We start from the raw sequence: 20,251 nt of genomic DNA, 5'->3' as shown, positions 1-20,251 counted from the left end.
CAAGTACTTTGCATATTCCATTAAACTGCATAATAAACTTGAGAGGTGTTATCATCTCCATTTTGAAGATGAGGAATCCGGGGCACAGGGGGATGGATTTGTACAAGACAATACACTTAATAAATGAACTGGCATTCTACCCTGGTCTTATTCGATTCTACATCTTATCCACTGTGTGATTTGATTTGAATAACAAATGCCTTTTATTGAAGGATCATCTCATTGTCATATTAAGAGGATAAGTTAGTGAGAGTATAGTAGATGGTACCAGAAGTGCCTTTTGAAGTATAGAATTGATGTAGAAGCTGCAGAAGTTACGTCTGTCGATTTACACAACCTATTTGTATGCAAGGCTCCAAAGTGAGTCCTCTCTCCAAGCTTACTGATTGGGTCTATGTTTTGGAGAGGGGTTTGGTCTCATTTCCCTGCTCTTGGTTCACACTAACTCAGCACTTTAAGGTCGTTGCTAATCTACCCTGGGACACTTCTTTCCTCCATCCTGTCTTCTGCTAAGTTTCATAAATATTTTGCTCTTATAGTCATTCCACCTGACATTCTACTCCAGGTGAAATTTCAGCTTGTTGGCTGGGAAACTGGAAAAATTTACTTTTCTTAGGCGCCTCTGAACTTTTTTCCCATGCATTGTTGAATGAGTCAATAAGTACAGCTCACTTGGCTATTTTGTCCATGGAATGCCACTTCTTTTGAAATCAAGCCACACTCCTTAATGTTATAGATATAGACTTGTCACCCTTAGAGTTTAAGTGCCCTTGATTAAGGTCACACAGTTGATGGAAGACCTATAGAACCCAGACCTAGCTTTAGAATTGCTCATTTGGTTCCTTTGTGAACACGGAACACACTAAGGAATTTCATCTTCACAGGGAGCATGAGCTCTAAATTTTTACTCTTTGATCAAAGATGTCCTGAGTTTACTGTCAGTTCTAGAAGGTGTCATAAAGCCATGGGGGAGACCTGAGGGAACACTGTTAAGGAGGATTGCAAAAGATGAGAAGGGCAGGAAAAAAGAAGGAAACTGGTTGGTCCATAGTGCACTGGGCCTTCTTACCCAGTGGCTGGAGCAGAATATCCCATCAGTCTCCTGAGCGTTAACTGCTAAGCCCTTGGAAAGTGGGGTGCATATGTCACACTGTTCATAGCTTCCTCTTCTTCTAGTCCAGATACTTAGTCAGCAAATAAAATTTTGAGGTGAATGAAAGGTTTTTTGCAGTGAATTAGAATATGGTATCTTCTATCCCTGGGTTGGGAAGATTCCCTGTAGAAGGGAAAGGCTACCCACTCCAGTATTCTGGCCTGGAGAATTCCGTGGACAGTATAGTTCATGGGGTCACAAAGAGTTGGGTACAACTAAGCGACTTTTACACACATCTTCAGCATATGTTTTAAAGAAGTTAATTGTGGGTTGTTAAAGGAAGACCAGGACTTCCCTATAGCTCAAACAGTAAAGAAACTCTCTGCGATGCAGGAGACCAGGGTTCCATCCCTGAGTTGGGAAGTTCCTCTGGAGAAGGGAATGGCAATCCACTCCAGTATTCTTGCCGGGAGAATTCCATGGACAGAGAAGCCTGGTGGGCTACAGTCTGTGGGGTCGCAGAGTCGGGCATGACTGAGTGACTAACACACACAAAGGAAGACCAGGTAGGATGTCTGGTGGAGGTGGAAATTGTTTTTAACTTCCAGTTTGCTTTTGGGCCCTCAGGACTCCACTGTTGTGTGTAAGAAGAAGTGCTCCCACCCTGGTGGGTGCGACAGAGGCGAGGAAGCCTGTTGTGATGACTGTCTCCTACGGGTGCCCCAGGAAGACGTCAAGGTGTGCAAGTTTGGCAACAAGATATTCCGGGTATGTCATGAGCCTAGCTCATGGGAACTACTATACGATACTGAGTTGTAGAAAGCTCCTAGCAAAGTGCAGGTTGCAGTATTTCATATTTTGTGTATACATGTATGTATGTGTAAATGTACTTATTTATATTATAATATATGTACATATATGTTTAGAGTCAAGGACAGTTGGGGTAGAGAAGCAACTGTTTGAAAATGTGTTTTCCTTGGCTTTACTTTTGGTTTATAACATACATTAAACCTGTAAAACATTGCCTTTTCTAAATGTGGTGGCCAGTGGTTGGGGCTGAGCTGAGGAGTCCCCTGATGGTGCAGCTATGGGTACCCAAACGCCTGGGGACAGCAGTCAGACATGTGCGGTGCTTCTTGCCAAGATCCTGATTCTCTTAGAACTTTTCCACTAAGCTCCTTTTCCAGAGAGAGATTTTCTCATTGGGAAGATGTTTGGGTGAGGTTGTGGCCAGCAGAGCAGGTGAACACAGATGAGACAGTCCTGCCCCAGCTGAGTTAGTAGCGTCGTCTGCTGGCCATCTCAGGTGTGTTTTACATGGTTTCCTAGTGCTGTGGGTGGGAAGTTGGCCAGTGACCATTTAAACGTTAGGATTGAGATCACTGACTTTGTCCAAAGTGCTGCCCATCTAGTTTGTTTTCCCCATGGGTGGAGGGAGTTTCTCTGTACCTGAAGGTGTCATCTCAGGGTACTCTAGAGAATTGAGACCCTCAGAATCAAGTCGGAGATGGAGGCCCCTCAGGCCCTCAGCACTTGGCTAGACTTCCTATTACAGAGCTGAAGGGAGCGTCTTGATTCTTACGACATCTGTAAAAAGACTTGATGTGTCATGCCTAAGGGAATGGCGTCATGTGTGTGTATGTGTGTATGTCTGTGTGTGTTGTGGTTCCACCAGGCTTCCAGAGCTACCCATGTGTCCTTTATACACGTCATCCTCTGTCTCTGGAGCATCCAGATGCGGTAGGCTCACCCTGATGACACTTTTGTGCAAAGTGCTTTCCAGGCTCCTCACAAAAAGGTTCCTTCATATACATGGACGGGGCCTAAAGTAATTTATGGAGTCCTAGAAATGCACACTCAGAGAATTTGCAATAGTCAGATGCCCTTTAAAACTGATTCAGTCAGAGAAATAAAAGGCACTAGAAACTTAGGTAGTCCTTAAAATACCTTCCAAAAATGAGAAGGAAGAGTATGAGGCATAGGTGACATCAAAGATCTGGGCTGGTTTTCTGTTTTTAATAAAATTTGCTGCTCAGATCCAAAAGCCCAGAAAGGAATCCTTGCTCTGTTTTCAGGCCTAAATCTATTGCCCATGATCTTTTTTCTCACAAGCAAGAATACACGTTACTGCATGTTCCCAGAAGTACAGGATTTTTGTGGCTGGGCACTTGGCAATTGCAGATTATAAATCCAATAAGCCAAAGAGATGCCTCAAACAGCCTTTCCTGGGCTAGAAAATGTGTCCCAAGTACTACCCAGCCTTTTAGGAGGAGAGTATCAGATAGGCAGGGACATGGGATGAATAACTCTTGGAGTTTTCTGTCTGTGCTTCACATTTTCAGATGGTTTGCTGGTCAGGTGTCTGCCTGGCAATGGGAGTCATATGGATTAGTCTCCATTCTTTGCATGTTCGTGCCCCATGTGGGCCAGAACCATGTCACATCTGGGAATAAACTAACCACCTCCGGACATCTCAATTAACTAGTGGCATCTGGGAGAACTCAAACTTTTCAGTCCTATCAAATGGAAAAATTAGACCCTTGTTGTTGCATCATGTAGGAAAAGTCTTGTTTGTCTCCCAGGGTGAAGCTAAGTAAACAATGCAAGAGGAGCAAGATGCAAATATGACTTGGTTTGATGTGCAAGCATTTTTTTTTTATACCCTGGAGGGGAAATGTGCACGCGCATGCACACACACACACACATGCACACGCACACACACACACACACACACCCTAAGATCTAATGTTTCTATCAGATCAGTTAGATGTAGATAAACACCTCAGAGTAATCCAATCTACTGATGGAAGCCATCACTCAGGGAAAGAAATGCTTTCCTTGACAGACCAATCCTAGCCTGCTGGACTAGCTCCCATCAGCCTCCAGCTTATGGAAGAACTCTGTGGTCTCTATTGCAGGATGGAGAGATGTGGTCGTCTGTCAACTGCACCATCTGTGCTTGTGTGAGAGGCAAGACAGAGTGTCGCAAGAAGCAGTGTATTCCCATCAGCAGCTGCCCTCAGGTTCGTCTGTAGGTTGACTTTCTCTTTACCTGAGCATCTTGAGAACCATCCTGTGTGTGGCATGGTCACCTCCCATCTTCTGAACACAGAATTCAGATCCTCCAAAACTTCCAAGTTCCCAAATAGACACGTGTCCTTTGCAAAGCTTGCTCCTTGTTCTTTATGGTTCTCACCCAGATTTTAGCCTAGCAGGGTAATAGCTCTTACCTCACTCTGTTTTTCACTAATCTCTCCCAGTTTTTTGTTTTAATGTCTCCAACTTCTGTTTGATCAGCTCCCTGATGTCTTTTGCTGGGTTTTCTTTTGAATATCATAACTATCCTTTCATTTTACCTCTCTCTCTCTCTTTTTAAATCAGTTTTCTTCGCGTAGCCATTCAAAGGAATATGTGGTTGTTTATTAATAAATTCCCTAAGGAGTTTCACCTGCCCAGTGGCACCCTCCAACCCCTTTTCTGAAGTTTCCTTCTCCAACCCGGGCTCTGTTGTAGTCCTGAATGGAAGTGGCGTCTTTATGGAAATACCTCTTTTCAGAAACCCGTAGTTCAGCGCCCTGAATAAAGCATCCATTATCTTCCAAAGCATGAGCTTCATTGAATTCACCTCAGCAACTTGAAACCTTTCAAGGTTTTATGCATTTTGGGAAAATGTCAAGCCTATTCAATACCTTCCAGTGAATGAAAAAATACATCCATATATTCAGGACATGTCTTCCCTTCTCTGTCAGAGACAGCGTTTAATTTTATTCACATCTGTTATTATTATAAACAAAAAGTTGCTGTTTTTACGTGAGTGCCAAATGAGGCACAAAAAAACAACAGCTGTTGCTATTGCACAACTGAATAAAGGGGGGAGAAAAAAAGAAAGAAAAAAAGAAACCCTAATTAGTCTTGCTTTAAAAAGCCTCAGACATAAAACTGAAAACCTCCCATAAAAGAAAAAAAAAAAACACACCAGGAGATACAATAAGGAGAGTTGAGCATGGTCTACTTATAAATATTCATTGGGAAAAATGGTATCACATCATTTTTGCCCGTCCTTGGGGAACCCTCACTGCTAATGAACTCCTGTGGCACATGTTAGGAATAATGGGCTTCCTTATTCTACAAGACAAAGACAAAAGGCTGAGCCAGCCTGGTGGCTCAAGTAACCAGCCTCTGCAGGCCCTGGTGGAGTTCCCAGCTTCACTTGAGTCCTGCCACTTGCGGCAGGTGTGGTGGCCTGCATAGACCTCTTGCCGTGGGGAGGTCAGGCCTCTTTTTGTTACCAGCATCTTGGTTCATGTCTCTTTGTGGGCCCTTTTTGGGCCAGGAGCATCCGTCTCTCCAGGCGCAGGTCTGGTGTTCCCCCACCCCCACCCTACCCGAGTCTTCTTGTCTGAGCCCGTCAGGCAGTGTCTGGCTCCTGCCTCAGGGCCCACCTTTTTGTTTCTAGGCAGTTTTCCAATCATTCCTTCGGCTCACACTTTGCCTTCTCAGGGGCCAGCGCAAGCACTTTGAAAGGTAATTTAGTTCTACCATAGAAATCCTATTATATACTTACTTCCCCTCCCCTGCATTGCTTGGGGAAATTAATTAAAAAAAAATTTTTTTTTTAAGAAGCAGACATATTCCTGCTCTATCCTTCCTGGCTACTATACATCTTTTTCCAGAAGTTTGCTTGCCTTGTTGAAGAAGGATTGTGTGGTTGTGTTCCCTTCTTGACAGTCCCCCAGGGGCAAAAGAGTGCATTTGGTGAGAAGGACCAAGGGTTCCACTGGGGACAGGTTCATTATGACAGTCATTCCATCACTGTTAATATGTCCTGAGACTTCCTCTGTAGTCACAGGACCAACTTCATCTGATACTGAGACACCCCCCCACCCAAGTGAAGTGAAATCACTCAGTTGTGTCTGACTCTTTGCGGCCCTGTGGACTGTAGGCCACCAGGCTCCTCCGTCCATGGGATTTCCCAGGCAAGAATACTGGAGTGGGTTGCCTTTTCCTTCTCCACCCAAGGTGGGTGCTATTACTAGGTCCTTCTTACTGATGCTTTCATGGGGTGTCCAGAGATCCTCAGCGAGTTCCACATAACTCAGGAGCACAGACATCATAGCTTTCTCTTGATTTATTCCCCGCCTAATTTAGTGATGTTTCCAGCCCTTCTCTCACTTTCTGAAGAAAGGAAGTGGCTGTTTCTGTCGAGGTACAGATGCAGGGAATCACAGAGTCACCCTTTGCTGGGGCCTTGGTTTAAACAGCTCTCTTGGGCTCAGACAGAGCACTGTATGCCATCATTCCATCAGCCGGAGCCAGTCTGCTTTGCATTGGTCCTCAACTGCTTTTAGGCACGAAAAGCCAAAAGAGTCCTCTGGGCCAAATAGAAACAGACAACAGAGCTCTTGGCCATGAAATTGTCATGTTGCCCCAAACCATGGAGGGCGGCATGGCACGGAGTTTTGAGTCTCATTCAAACCTGTCATAGCCTTTAATGTACCTTTTTAAAGCATCAGACATGGTTGAATTCTTTAATTATCAACTGCCACCTTTTTTGTTGTTGTTGTTAGTGTGATTTGTTTTTTAAGTACCTAAATCTACTCTTGATGCAATCAACAGGTAGTGAAACAGGGCTTGACACAGTCTCGGGCCACCACTCTGTGATGTTTCCTTAGTCTCCTGTAGAGAGGGGAAAGGGGCATGTGTATATACAGGGCTGTTGTGAAGCATGAATGGATAAGGAAAGAAGAAGGTACAGCATTTTTTTCCTACTGTATAGCAGATAGATACCCAATGTTAACTTCTCTTGAAGATTAAGATGAGACCCCTCTCATCTTAAAAATCTGGAGTGAAAAGTTGGCCTATAAGGTCACACAAAATTAAGTTTGATTTTGGGTTCTACTACCCTTGTGTTACATGATATCAATGTCTTCATCTATATGAAGGAAAATGCTCAGCTCACTAAGTTTTTGTGCATCTTAATAACAAAAATTATAATATGTTATAAATATTAACTTATTTTAAATCCTTACAGTTAGCCTGATGTTAGGTAACCTAAGGAAAATATCTAATAGGATGTCTATTTCATAGCATATGCTTCCTTAATGTTCATTTTCTTCCGCAATTCTTCTCCCCTGCGATTCCACTGAGTCAGAGATAAAACAATGTCAACTCTGATAAGGGTCCTGAGATCATGCATCTTCCTTTAAATGTCAATCGTTAGAAAAAACTAGAAGACATGCGGTAGAGGAGATTACACTGTTTTTCCAGAAAGGTAATGGAAAATTACTCAGCATTTCAAAACCCTTAGCCACATTTGGCTTTGACTACATAATAGTCAGGGATAGCATACCACTCTCTGAAAGAAGGAATCAGGTTGAATTTCATTTGTGGCACAGATATTGTTCATATACATAAGCCCAAGCTTGGGTTACTGTTTATTTTTGGCTCCCTCCAATAAGCAGAGACAGAATGAAAGCTTTGCATAGATTGATAGATTGACAGCCAATTCCCATTTCTATGTGTGTGCACTTGGTCTCTAGAGGGCTAGATTTGAGTATCAGTGAAAAGGTGGAATCCAGACTGTCTCCATCTTCCCTCCATGTGAGAAAAATCACACCAGTGAAACCTTTAGGGATTATGTTTCTCTGAGGATAAAAACAGGAAAGCTTTTTGAATGACTTTGCCTGACTGTAGAACCTGATACTTAAAACTTCATTTTCACCACCATCATCACCATCTGGGCATCGAGTTCAAATACAGCTTGGACGGATTTCATTGATTTATCTGGTATGAGATTTAAAAAAGAGTTTTGTCCTCAGCAGACCCTGTTTATTAACACTGAACTCCTTTTTTTTTTTCTTGATTAGGGTAAAATTCTCAACAGGAAAGGATGCTGTCCTATTTGCACTGAAAGTAAGTTTATTGAAACTATGCTATTAATATTTATTTTGCATTTTATAGTACAATAAGAAAAATGGTGGTGTAAGTTTTCAGCCTCTTATTTCTGTAGGAATAGAATGGGATCATCTTACCTTGCTACAGACAATTAAAGTCAATGGTAATCCTTGCACAGAAGCACAATTAAGACAAACGTGGATGTTTCTGCTGGGATTTGTTGCTATGAGAAATTTAGAAGACAAATGGTCTGATGAGGTTTTAGGAAGGGCCAGATAGCTTGATGTGCCTTTTAACTGCTAATAGCATTTGCAGCCATAGTGACTAAAAGATAATGATATCCTGTAAAGCCAAACATTATATATAATCTAGGAGAGATTCTCCTTCCTTCATTATGAAGCCAAACAGTTGCCCGTCTTCCTCCCTCACCCTCACCACTGCTTCATCACTGTTTCACTTGGGCACATCCCGTGTTGTTCCTGGTAAAGAGAAAACAAGAGGTTATTTGGTTGGCAACGGTGTAGCCATCCTGTTATTTTTAACTGAGTTCTTGAAGGTTCTCTCTAACACAGCCATTTTGAAAGCCGTCTGGGACTGTACTACCCACCACTTAGACAGCATAGCAACAGATTTCATGTTATCCCCATATGTAACTGTGCCCAGATCTGTTAGCAAACCACTGTTTCAGTCCCCTCACATTCATATGGTTTCTAGATAGCTTTCTGAAATGTTTCACTGAAGGAGGAGTATTCATAATGTCACTGTCAAATTAGTATGATAAGCAGGATTAACCCAGCCATGGAATCTATTGGGATGTATTTTGTGAGCCATTCAGGCTTAGAGAAGTGGGCTTTGATGATAGTTTAAAGCAGCTTGCACATGGAAAGAGGTTTGTTTATTTCACTTGTCTGAAATCACAGTTTATATTACTAAGAGTTATCCTGGCTCTTCTTTTTAGACAATAGATACATAGGTTCATTATATATATTACCGTATATACATACATTGCTGTTCATACATACATATATATATACATATATATATCACTATTTTTTGAGACTGAGAGATATTAAACGATTATGCACTGTACACTGGATAAAAGTGCTGGCTGAATTAAGGAAAATTAAGTTTTAAACTTAATGAAAGAATTTTTCTGTAAAGATAAGGAAGTACATAAATTAAGTCAAAGGAGGCCAACTAAGTATATTAGTAGAGCCTGGGAATTATGCAGGAAGAAGAATTAGCTACGATTAACACACCAGTTGATTTTAAAACATGTGTATAAACTATTATATTTAATCATCTTCCCAGAGACTCTCTGAGGAAATTTTGTTTATGGATGGTTTGGAGGCCACTTCCAGCTTAATTCTTTTTTAGATGTGCAGAGTCGAGCCTAAATTGATGAAGTTTTCTTCTGTATCCATGTCAATGAAGATGTTTACATTTCCCTAGAAAGTATCTCCTAGTTAAAGTATAGACCGACCGCCAATGAACAGATAGGTTACATCTGCCTGTCTCATGCTGTCAGGCAGGAATACTGCTTATCAGCTTAATAAGAAAATGTATGGCCAGTCTTGTACAGAAATAGCCTAAATCTTGAATTACCAGACTTTATGTTACAAGGATGATTGTTGAGATCGTTGAGAGGAAAGCTACATTTCATTATTAGTTTATCCACTATGGGCTAGTCTTTCCAAATATATTGGGTTCACCAAAAAGTTCCTTCAAACTTTTCCATAACATCTTACAGAAAAAATCCAAAGGAACTTCTGAGCCCCCCTAATAGCATACTGGTGACTTATTAGAAAACAAAAAGAAAAGAAGAACAGAAGAATGAGTATGACAAAAACCAAACCAGATTTTTAGCTGGTCATATTAAATATTGATTGGACACGTGTTGTATGTTGTATTGTAATTATAAATGTTGTCCATGTGAATAAGTCCGTGACTTCTGCCACTGAGAGAGGCAAGTTGGCAATGGAGGAGTCACCCAGCTGCAGGGATGCCAAGGAGATGACTGACTCTGTGCACCTGTGTCCAGCAGGTCAATATGGGACAAGTCCAGGCCTGTGGTTCTTGGTCCAGATCGAGGTGATATCATTAGATGGCGATGTCTCAATTTCCTTTGGTGTTCTTTCCATCTGTTTACTCTTTCTTGCTCTCCAGCAGTTCTTCCATCAATGCTGTAAAACACATTCTACTTGGAGAGGTTTATTTGTTCAGATTGAGTTATGAGATGGGATGACTTCCAATTTTTTTTAAGCAATGCCTAGATTTTCATAGCACATTCAGGTAGACTTATTCCGATGTCCTTTAGCTGCAGTCTAAAGACCTCCTATTTTGAAATTCCTTTGTCATCATATCCAAGATCCAGAATAAACCTTAGAGCTCATTTTTTTCCTCCTACGTCAATTATGAAAACTATTCTGGTGTATGAGTTTCTAGAACAGGCAAATGAAGTTTGAAGTACAAACTAAGGCTAGTATTTTCTAGAACCAGACAAATGACTGATTTCTGTCTCAGTCAAATAAAATCACACATGCACATATATACCCTGCTAGTTACTACAGAGTTTCCAACCTCAGTGTTATTGATTGTTTGGCCAGATAATTCTTTGTGGTAGGGGCTGTCCAGTGCATTGTGTGATGTTTAGCAGTGTCTCTGGCCTCTACCAACTAAATGTCATTTAGCAACCCAACAATATCTCCAGAAATTTCCACATGTCCCCTGGGGGGCAACATCACTCCTAGTTGAGAACCGCTGGTACTCTAAACAGAAGTAGCAGCATGGGTTAATCCAGAAACAAACACCTATGGTACTAATAACAGTAAATTGACTCTTGTAATTAATTAATTAATTTTAATTAGAGGATAATTGCAATATGATGTTTTTGTCATACATCAACATGAATTGGCCACAGGTGTACATGTGTCCCCAGAGAAGGCAATGGCACCCCACTCCAGTACTCTTGCCTGGAAAATCCCATGGATGGAGGAGCCTGGTAGGCTGCGGTCCATGGGGTCGCTAAGAGTCGGACATGACTGAGCAACTTCACTTTCACTTTTCACTTCACACATTGGAGAAGGAAATGGCAACCCACTCCAGTGTTCTTGCCTGGAGAATCCCAGGGATGGGGGAGCCTGGTGGGCTCCCATTTATGGGATCACACAGAGTCGGACACGACTGAAGTGACTTAGCAGCAGTAGCAGCATACATGTGTCCCTTAACACATTGATGAGATGGAGTAGGAGCATAAAGTGAGGCTGACCTTTGCTGATGTAAAAAATGACACTGCAGAAGCCTTTGGATTTAACTGAATGTGTTTCAGTGTTTTCATTGCCTAGCTCTAGAAAAAAATTTTAAATGTATCCTTATGTCTCAATTGATTGATTCAAGTCACCATCTTTGTTTTAGTTGCTAGGAAGCTATAAATAAATTTGTATCTCATCTCCAATAGCATGTGGCTTTTGAGTAATACACTTTCTCCTGACTTCATCTTATATGTCTTTTACCTTTGAATGTTTTGGATTGTTTAGTATGGATGCATGTAAGCTATTTCCAATCCTCTTTTGAAAGGAGGCAAGATAAATATAAGTGTTAGTCACTTGAGTCATGTCCGACTCTGTGACCCCATGGACTGTAGCCCATCAGTCTCCTCTGTCCATGGAATTCTCCAGGCAAGAGTATTGGAGTTAACCATTCCCTTCTCCAGAGGATCTTCCCAACCCAAGGATTGAACCTGGGTCTCCTTCATGGCAGGCAGATTCTTTACCATCTGAGTCACCGGGGAAACCCATATTATGTATGTAGAATGGCAATCCACTCCAGTATTCTTGCCTGGAGAATCCCATGGGCGGAGGAGCCTGGTGGGCTGCAGTCCATGGGGTTGCAAGGAGTCGGACACGACTGAGTGACTCACACATACACACACACACACATATACACACATATGCATAAATAAAATGGACTGATTACATAGCATCCAATCTAAAACTTATTTTGGTTATCTGCAGTAGTTAAATGAGTATTGCATTATTTCCAACAGTGACATTGCATCATCTGTTTCTAAAATCCTAGAGAATTCCTGCCTTATTGACCGGCTTAATCTGCCTTGGTAGTGTTTGAGGCTCTCAGACCTCGGAAAGGAACAGTGAAGAGAAAACTCAAACATGTAGAACATTTTTATAGGCTTCTCCTTAAAGTCAGTGCCAATAGTAATTTATAGTTACCCAGGTAAAATGATTGAGGTACAAAACTGTTATACTCCTTATAGTATAGTAGTCTTCAAAGTCTGAAAGACCAATGATGATTCTATAAAAAGACAGTCCTCTTAAAATCGGACCTGAAGAAAGTGTGAAAAGGATTACTGTCTTTTACTAACATGGGACACTGTCTTTTTCAAACCGAAAAGAATTAAACTTGGTTTGGAGGATTTATTTAACATAAAATATTTAAAGTGAGCTATACAAACTTTATGAAGCTTTGGTGTAAATGCTGTTTCTTGCTAAAGTATGAGATATAGCTTAAAGCAAGTCCTGCTTTCCCTGAGCTGAGTGTCATAGGACTGTGAATTGGGTGCCAAGAAGGCCACTGTCTGTTGTGTGTGTAGCACTTGGGTTTGTGTAAAATGTTGTCTTACTGTGTGTTGTCAAACTGTAGGCAGAATCTTGACCTAGCCACCCAACAGAGACCCGAATCAGATAAATTCTTTGCTGGCAGAATGTCTGTTTTCATACATGGAAATAGTACTCAGTGGCAAAATTTTCACTGATAAGAGATGGAGCGGGGTGTGTGTGTGTGTGTGTGTGTAGCGAATGAGAGAGAGAGAAAGAGAGACTGACTTTGAGAAAAAATTTAATCTCCTAACCATCTGTTAGATCAGAGGCAACCAAAGGTAATCCAGACATAGATGCCCAAATATCTCTGACTATCTCAGATTCGTTAAGCTACATCAGTCTTAACCATCAGAATCCCAACCCCAAAGGAAAGTTCACGTTTACATAACACAGAGGAGGGTAGGGTATACTGAGCACAGCTGTGCATTTAATTGAAATAACCTCAACTACATGTCCCACAAGTAATAGGAAATATTAGGTTTCAGCAACTTAGGGTGCGAGGAGGCTCACAGTTGCCAGCTGACTTTTTAAAACCCCCAAGAGTTAGATTTCCAGCTGTGTGCATCACTGGGGTGTCTGCTGTCCAAGAGGGCCCCTGTATGCTGCTTGCACCCACTACGGACATGGTGGAATTGCCCTGGCTGGTCTTGGCACATCTTTCTTAAGTTCTTGAGCATGGCTACAGCAATCTCCAATTAAAGAGTAGTTGTAGAAGGGGAGGATGCAACAAGTTAATGAAATAGTGACCTTGGGGTCCATTTTATTAGAAGTCTCCTCTGACAGAGGTTCTGCAAATTAGTAATGCTGAGTTTGAGCAAGGTTTCTGGCCTCCAAGACTGTAAGCAACTCCAGGTCCCTGGACGTCAGGAGTCTGTCCTTAACTCAGGAAAGTGAGGAAATTTGAAACCGGAGCTCAAGATGCTTGTAGAATAAGAAATTGTGGTGTTGACTTTAGCCCTGCCGAGGAGGTGTTAAGCTAAGTAGCCACTGAAGTTTCTGCTCCAGCATCTGGAGGTGGGTTTGTCACTGCTCCTGAGGCTCAACCAGCAGACGGGGTGGCAAATAAAACCCAACTGTACCACAAGTGGTGGCTGGGAAACCCCACACAGGCAGGAGCGGCATTAGAAGGGAGTGAGGGAATCAGTTTATGTTCTGTTTTATATACTACTCTAAGGAATATTGTTTATTTAATGTTCTGACTGTAGATTGATGTAAAGTTGGAGGGCCCTGAGATTATTAGGGGTCCCCTTCTATCCATGACCTATTGTCAATTTCAACAGGGTGTCAGTATTTCTTAAGTTGTGACTGTTAACAATCATTACCACCATCATCATTGTCTAACAATAATGGCAGTAACTGTAATAGCAACAGCAGCCAATATCTGTTTAGATCTGCTATGTATGGAAACAGGTCCTAGGCTGTCTTTGTTTATCTTCTTTGATCCTCACAGTCCTTTTGACCATTTTATGGCCAAGTAAATGTCATTAGCTCCATTTAACAGCCGAGGAAACTAAGACTTTGAGGTTAAGAATGATGCCCAACATAGGTCGTGGAGCCCAAATCAAGCAAGTCCAGGGCTTGGACTGGAAATTCTATCTTTGACTTCTCAGTCATTTTGTTTGATTTGATAACCAGTTGCAGTTAGGAAGGGAAGAGAAGGTCTGGAAGGCTTTTTGACTGGTGGGGATTAGAGATTGGAGAAGGATTTTAGGAAGAGTTTCTAATTAGACAGCGTTTCCCTCTGCACCACCCAGGAAGAAATGTAGATTCAGACGCCCATACTTTCGTCTACCTGGCGATATCTTCACCTTTCTGCTCAGGTGCAGAGCAGCTGGTGTGCTCTGTTCTCAATAAAAAAATCAAACTGGCATGGTTTCCCACGTTATTCATTTTTCCAGGTTTTTTTTTTTTCCTCTTGGAAACTCAAGGTTGAGATGCTTGCAGCAGTAAATGAAGATCTCCCAAATCTTCTTACTTACAATAATAAAAGACATGTAATTTGAAATTTGGAATAACTGTGTATACATTCCATCAGGAGTAAGAAAGAACAAAATCTCTCTGCCAGTCAAGCTCATCACCATTTTAGCATCATGGAATTGTATAAATGAATGGACCTTAATGTAAGGTCAACCTTCCCACTTCTTAGGTAAGGAAGTTGAGGTTAATGGTAATATTAACTGGAAGAAAGAGGATAAAAACCTGAATATTTTTTATTCCCTACTCCAATATTCATTCTATATTATTGTATGGAATTTTGATTGGGATATTTTTAATATAGATGTACCATTATTAAATCATTAATTAAAAGTGACTTTCTTGCCTAATTTTGGAAGAGTATATATATATTTTTTTGGAAGAGTATATTTTATACATAAAGATACATATAAATTCATTACTAGATGTATGGTACATTTCACCAAGGCTGCCATCTTGAATCTCAAGAAAGATGCAAATACCAATTTCTAAAGAAACTTATGAACAAAATCTCTTAGCAGTAACGAACCTAAAATACAGCTAAGTGACAAACCAATACAAATCCCAAACTCTGAAAAATATGCTTTGTGGAACAAACTGTATGGTGAATTACACATTACTGTATGCAAACCTGAGGCAGGCTTATACCTCTCTTGAGGTCACATTTCCTCTGAGTAAAATAAGAACAACACAAAACTGCTATTCTGCTGCCGCTACAATTGCTCCTATTACCAGCAGCAATTTACTGAATGTAAATCTGTGTCAAGTATTGTGATAAATGCTCTCCATGCATTCTGTTACTTAATCCTCACAACAATCCATGCAATGGAAGCTACTGTTATTCTCATTTTACAAATGAGATCTGAGGGTCTGAGAAATTACTAATAAATAAGGTGTGTGCATGCTTCAGTCATGTCCAACTCTTTGCAACCATGTGGACTTTAGCCTGCCAGGCTCTCCTGTCCATGGGATTCTGCAGGCAAGAATACTGGAGTGGGTTGCCATGCCCTCCTTCAAGATGTGTTAGCCAGTAGCCTGATCCATGAGATGCCAATAGCCTGGTCCATGAGACTCCAGAGCCCAAACTTTTGAGCACAATTGTATATTCTTTGTTGACTGCATTTAAGAGGTTTACTGCCAAATATATATGAAGTTTGCCAATTTCTTTCCTCTGTACATGATTAGGGGCTTCTATTTGAAAACATTTATATCTATTCACCTTTTAAAACCTTATCTGTGTCTTGGAGATCACTGAATCTCTTCAGTTTCTTGGATTACAATACTTGAATTCTAACCTTTCCTTGCAGTTGGGAGATATGATTGATTAACTACACTCTGTGGTTCCCTTTGATGTGAAGTTGATGTTTATGAATAGTATCATCTTTTTCCTTATCCAGGTCCCCTTCTTGGTTAATGCGCTCCTCCCACAACCACTGCTCCTCTCCTCTGCTCTGCTCTTTCGTATTTCTCCTTAGGACACATGTCTGTTCTGCTTTTACTTTGTACATTCTCATCTTGTGAGTTCACGGCCCTGCCTCCACGGTACCTGTTCTGTAGCTACTCTCTCAGTCTGGTTTCACATTTGTCCAGATTTCCAGGTCCTTAACACAGGACTTCTTAGCAAGATACGAATATGGCAGATCTCAGTTTCTCACTTTTTTGGAGGCTACATTCTTCTTTCACAAAGGACTGTGTTTGAATTTGATTAACAGTTGCTACCTTTGATTCTCTAAATTATCCGGGTTGGGAGTTGGATGGAGAGATGGATGGCTGTTTCCAACCCCTATCTGTTGACTGAATTCTGGCACCCCTTTATCCCAGCTGCACAGGTTTTGAGTCTTAGTGTTATTTCTCATACTTTTGGCATTTTTCTCCCATGTTGATCATCAGTCATCAGGTCTGGTTGATTGTCTCTTTGCATTGCTTTTCTAATAAATAATTTCCTTCCCATTCCCGTGGCAGCCAACCCCTCATCCTATTCCCCGTGGTTAACCTCTGCCTTTTCTTCTTCAGCTCTTTCTGCAAGCCACTGTCAGAACCCAAACTTGGCTTTCATGAAAACTACACCAGCTTCCTTCACTGGTCTCTGGCAGAATTGCTCAAAGTTTGTTTTATAAAATGTTAGTGCTGAGGGATCCTCATGAGTAATATTTTCAAAACAAGTTTCTATGATTAAATACATTAGGGAAATGCTGGGTCAAGTAAACTTAAATGTGTTTCCTCACTGCAGAATTCTCAGAGCCCTTTATATGCCAGTGTGCAGGGTAAACTTTCAGGAGGATGATGGAGTATAGAGTCCCTCTCGAACTAATTTGGGCTGCAGAGGTTTTTTTTCTTTTTTAATTTCTACTTATTTTGGCAGAGTAACAGGCAGGATTGATGTTTCATAGGAAACATGTTAAGAAATGCTGGTTCTTTGGAATAAATTTAAACTTCTCAGGCTGATGATAAATCTCAGGCCAGTTTATTTAGACGGCTGGAGTGTTTTACATCTCCTGAAGCAACTACCCACTTTGGGCATATCAGTCTCCTGTTATTGTGCAAGCTGCCTTCTTTCCCATGTCTAAGACTATCATGGTAACAATCTTCTTTTGGTCTAGAGGCTTACTCCACTCAAGCTCTAAATCTACATTTTGTTTGTCTTCTAGATGAGCTCAACATTGTCTTTTCAACACATTTACCTTTTATAAATATGTTACAATCTTATCCAGTTCTATTTCTGCCAGCAGCAGATTTGCAAGATTTGCATAGCATTTGTAATGATACAACCAGTAATGACTACTCTGTAAGCATCTGTTATGTTCTCAGCATTTTCACAATGCTGTCTTTACAACCACCATGCAAAGTAATTGTTCTTCGACTCATGTTACAGATGAACAGACTGAGGTTATGTAGGTAGTATGCACATGATTTTGTAGTCAGTGGGTGGCAAGACTGGGATTCAAACCCAGGACTCTATTCTAAGCAACTTAATGTTCACAAAGCTCTAAAGTGGTTTCAAAGCTGGGAGACAGGTTAATTTAGAGATGAGAAACACATCTCTCAGGTAAAAAGTTCTCTTTACTGATAAACAGTAATTTCTAGCTTTAGGAGAGCAGACATTTTAAGATCAGGGCTTAGATTAGAGAGTATCAAAAATACATCTTTTATAACAAGTTTGTATTAACACCCAGTGAATTTCCAGTACTCTGGAAGGTGTCATGGAGGACATGGATAAAAGGTTGATACAGACCCTGAGCTGAGGAACTTGCAATGTGGTTGGAGAGAGGAAATGTAAACATGTTAAATGACAGAACCATATAATATAGTTTATAATTAGCTTCTAGACAGGCATTGTTAAACTGAGGTTCATGAACTCCTAGGAGGTCATTGGTTAGTCTTGGAATAGGGTGTCTATGAATCTCTACATTTGAATGGATACACTCATTTTCACTTGGAAGGAAGAGTGTCTATACCCATCTTCATATTTCCCAAAAACTCTGTAATCCCAATTTGTTAACAACAGTGACTGCATGGGATGCTGTGGTATAGGGTATAAATGGAAATATCAAATCATGGTCAGGGGGGGCACTGGCTTCAAAGCCACAGAGATTGGGCTGGACTCTTTCTTTACTACTACTGGCTTAGAGACCATGGGCAACATGGCAATTTCTTCAGATTCACTGCTAAGAAATTAGGGTAATAATATACCACGTGTAGACAAGTAGTGAGGATTAAAGGAGCTAGTGCAACTGTGGAAAGCATCTGGCGTGTTGCCTGGCATAAGCTAGTCACTCCAGACTAGTTGCCTTTATTTTTGCTAAATTCATTTTTTTGCTCTTGCCTCTGTAAACAAACTGAGTGTTTTACAAACAGTACGCATTTATTATCTTAGCAAGTCCTGGAGGTCAGAAGTCTGAAATGGATCTGAGTGGGTCCAAATCAAGGTGTTGACAGGACTGCATTCCTTCTCAAGGCTGGAGAGGATCTGTTTTCATGCTAGTCTAGATTCTAGAGGATGCCCATTTTCCTTGATTCGAAGCCTCCTTTCATCTTCAAAGCCAGCAGTGGTGAGTTGAGTTCTTCTCATGCCATGTCATCGTGTGACACACTCACTTCTCTGCCTTTTTCCTTCACTTACAAGGACACTTGTGATAGCATCTGTCCTTCCTGGATTACCCAGGATAATTTGTTCCTAATTCAACTAATTAATTGATTAAGCAAAATTCTATTGAATTATTTGCTGTACACCATTTATCAGACTTAACTATTTTTGTGAGTGCAGTGGGGGCAGTATATTTTTCCTACTGAAATATAATCTTTAATTAATTAAAGCTTTCATTTAGAAAATATTTGATATCTAATATGGATTATACCAGTCATTGCTGTTGGTAATGCATAGATAAAGCCATTTATCCAATATTAAGGTAGATCCTCCAGTGTACAAGGCAGTGTGCCAGGCACTGAGAAGTATACACAGAATTTATGTGTAAGGAGTTTAAGGCCTGGTTTAGGCATGAAGAATACATTATAACTAAAAGCTAGGGTAAAAAGGAACTATAGTTAACAATAGGGTCATCACAAGGAAAAAAAATTGTAACTATGTAAGGTGAGTGATGTTAACTAGACTTGTGGTTATAATTTCAAAATGTATACAAACAGAATTATTACATTGTACACACAAAACTAATATGAAATTATAAGTCAGTTTTACCTAAATTTTAAAAATTAAAAAAATTGAAGTAAAAAAGCTAGGGTAGAAAGTGCTTCCTCATAAGCATACTGTGGGTTTGGTGACCATATTTTTAGCTCTCAAACTGAAAAACATAATGTGACTATAGGATCGAGTATTTGAAGTTGACCATCTCAGAAAATCTAAGCCATGTGGTTAGTTTTGCTTTGGGGACTTAGACGAGAGAGAATTGACTTTGGCTGAGGCATGAGCTGGTACATGAGCTAGAAGCTGAAGAATTCCGGGGCTGTGAACTGTGAGGTGTGGGCAAGCATGGCCGGTGCACGGCCAAGCTGAGCGGTGGGGTACCCTGGGCTCAGATGGGGAGGCTGCACATAGGATGTCAGCCAGGGCCTTAGGGGTAAATCTAGTTTTTATTAGATATCAAAGGTGTGGGGGTGGGGGGGATGTGTCCTTTCCTCTTCTGCTTGAGGTTGGTAAGGATTTGAGGTCATGGAAGTTATGTGAAAAGAAATTTACATTCTTAGCACTCTCTCTATCAAATCTTTTTTTCTTTTTTAAAATTAGTTTCAGGTGCCTATTCAACTTTAAAAAAAAATCAGCTTTTTATTTGCAGATTTGTAAGTCTGTCTGGTGGATTAGGGATGAGTGGAAAGAGACTCACTATGCCCTTCCCCCACATTCACACAGTAAAATCAGATTAAATTTTGATTTAAAAAGCCAAGGGTGTAAAATCTGAAAGGAATCCAGGTGCCCGTCGGTGGAGCTTCTGTTGGCTGTGCAGGCCCCCTCGGGGAAGCAGCTGTCAGGGACACCTCTGAGCGAGGTCAGAGCCTCCTGCATGGGGAAATTCAGTTCCTGCTGGGTCTGTTTATATTGGCGGCTTACATCATGTCAAGAGGAGCCTAGACAAACAGCATAAGGGCTTGTGTTCAGGGCAGTGTTTCTAATCCCAGCCTTTCCTGGTTCTTGACCCAAACTTGGCATCATCACAGCTCTTAC

At 41.0% G+C, this 20,251-nt stretch overlaps 1 protein-coding gene across 3 annotated transcripts in view; it reads left to right on the top strand.

Moving 5' to 3' along the window:
* The window catches only part of BMPER (BMP binding endothelial regulator), a 262,587-nt gene that overhangs the window by 159,402 nt on the left and 82,934 nt on the right, over window positions 1-20,251 (top strand). For 2 of the 3 annotated variants that reach the window (XM_043463230.1, XM_043463228.1), the window contains exons 9-11: window positions 1,721-1,861; window positions 4,012-4,116; window positions 7,960-8,005. In XM_043463230.1, coding sequence (XP_043319165.1) covers window positions 1,721-1,861; window positions 4,012-4,116; window positions 7,960-8,005 — 292 coding nt within the window. The remainder of the gene's footprint in view (window positions 1-1,720; window positions 1,862-4,011; window positions 4,117-7,959; window positions 8,006-20,251) is intronic. The other variant, XM_043463229.1, reaches the window with a different exon arrangement.

Source organism: Cervus canadensis, chromosome 3, assembly GCF_019320065.1.
Source record: "Cervus canadensis isolate Bull #8, Minnesota chromosome 3, ASM1932006v1, whole genome shotgun sequence".
Taxonomy (NCBI): domain Eukaryota; kingdom Metazoa; phylum Chordata; class Mammalia; order Artiodactyla; family Cervidae; genus Cervus; species Cervus canadensis.
The sequence above is the reverse complement of the archived record's forward strand: the minus strand, read 5'-3'. Positions and strand labels throughout refer to the sequence as shown.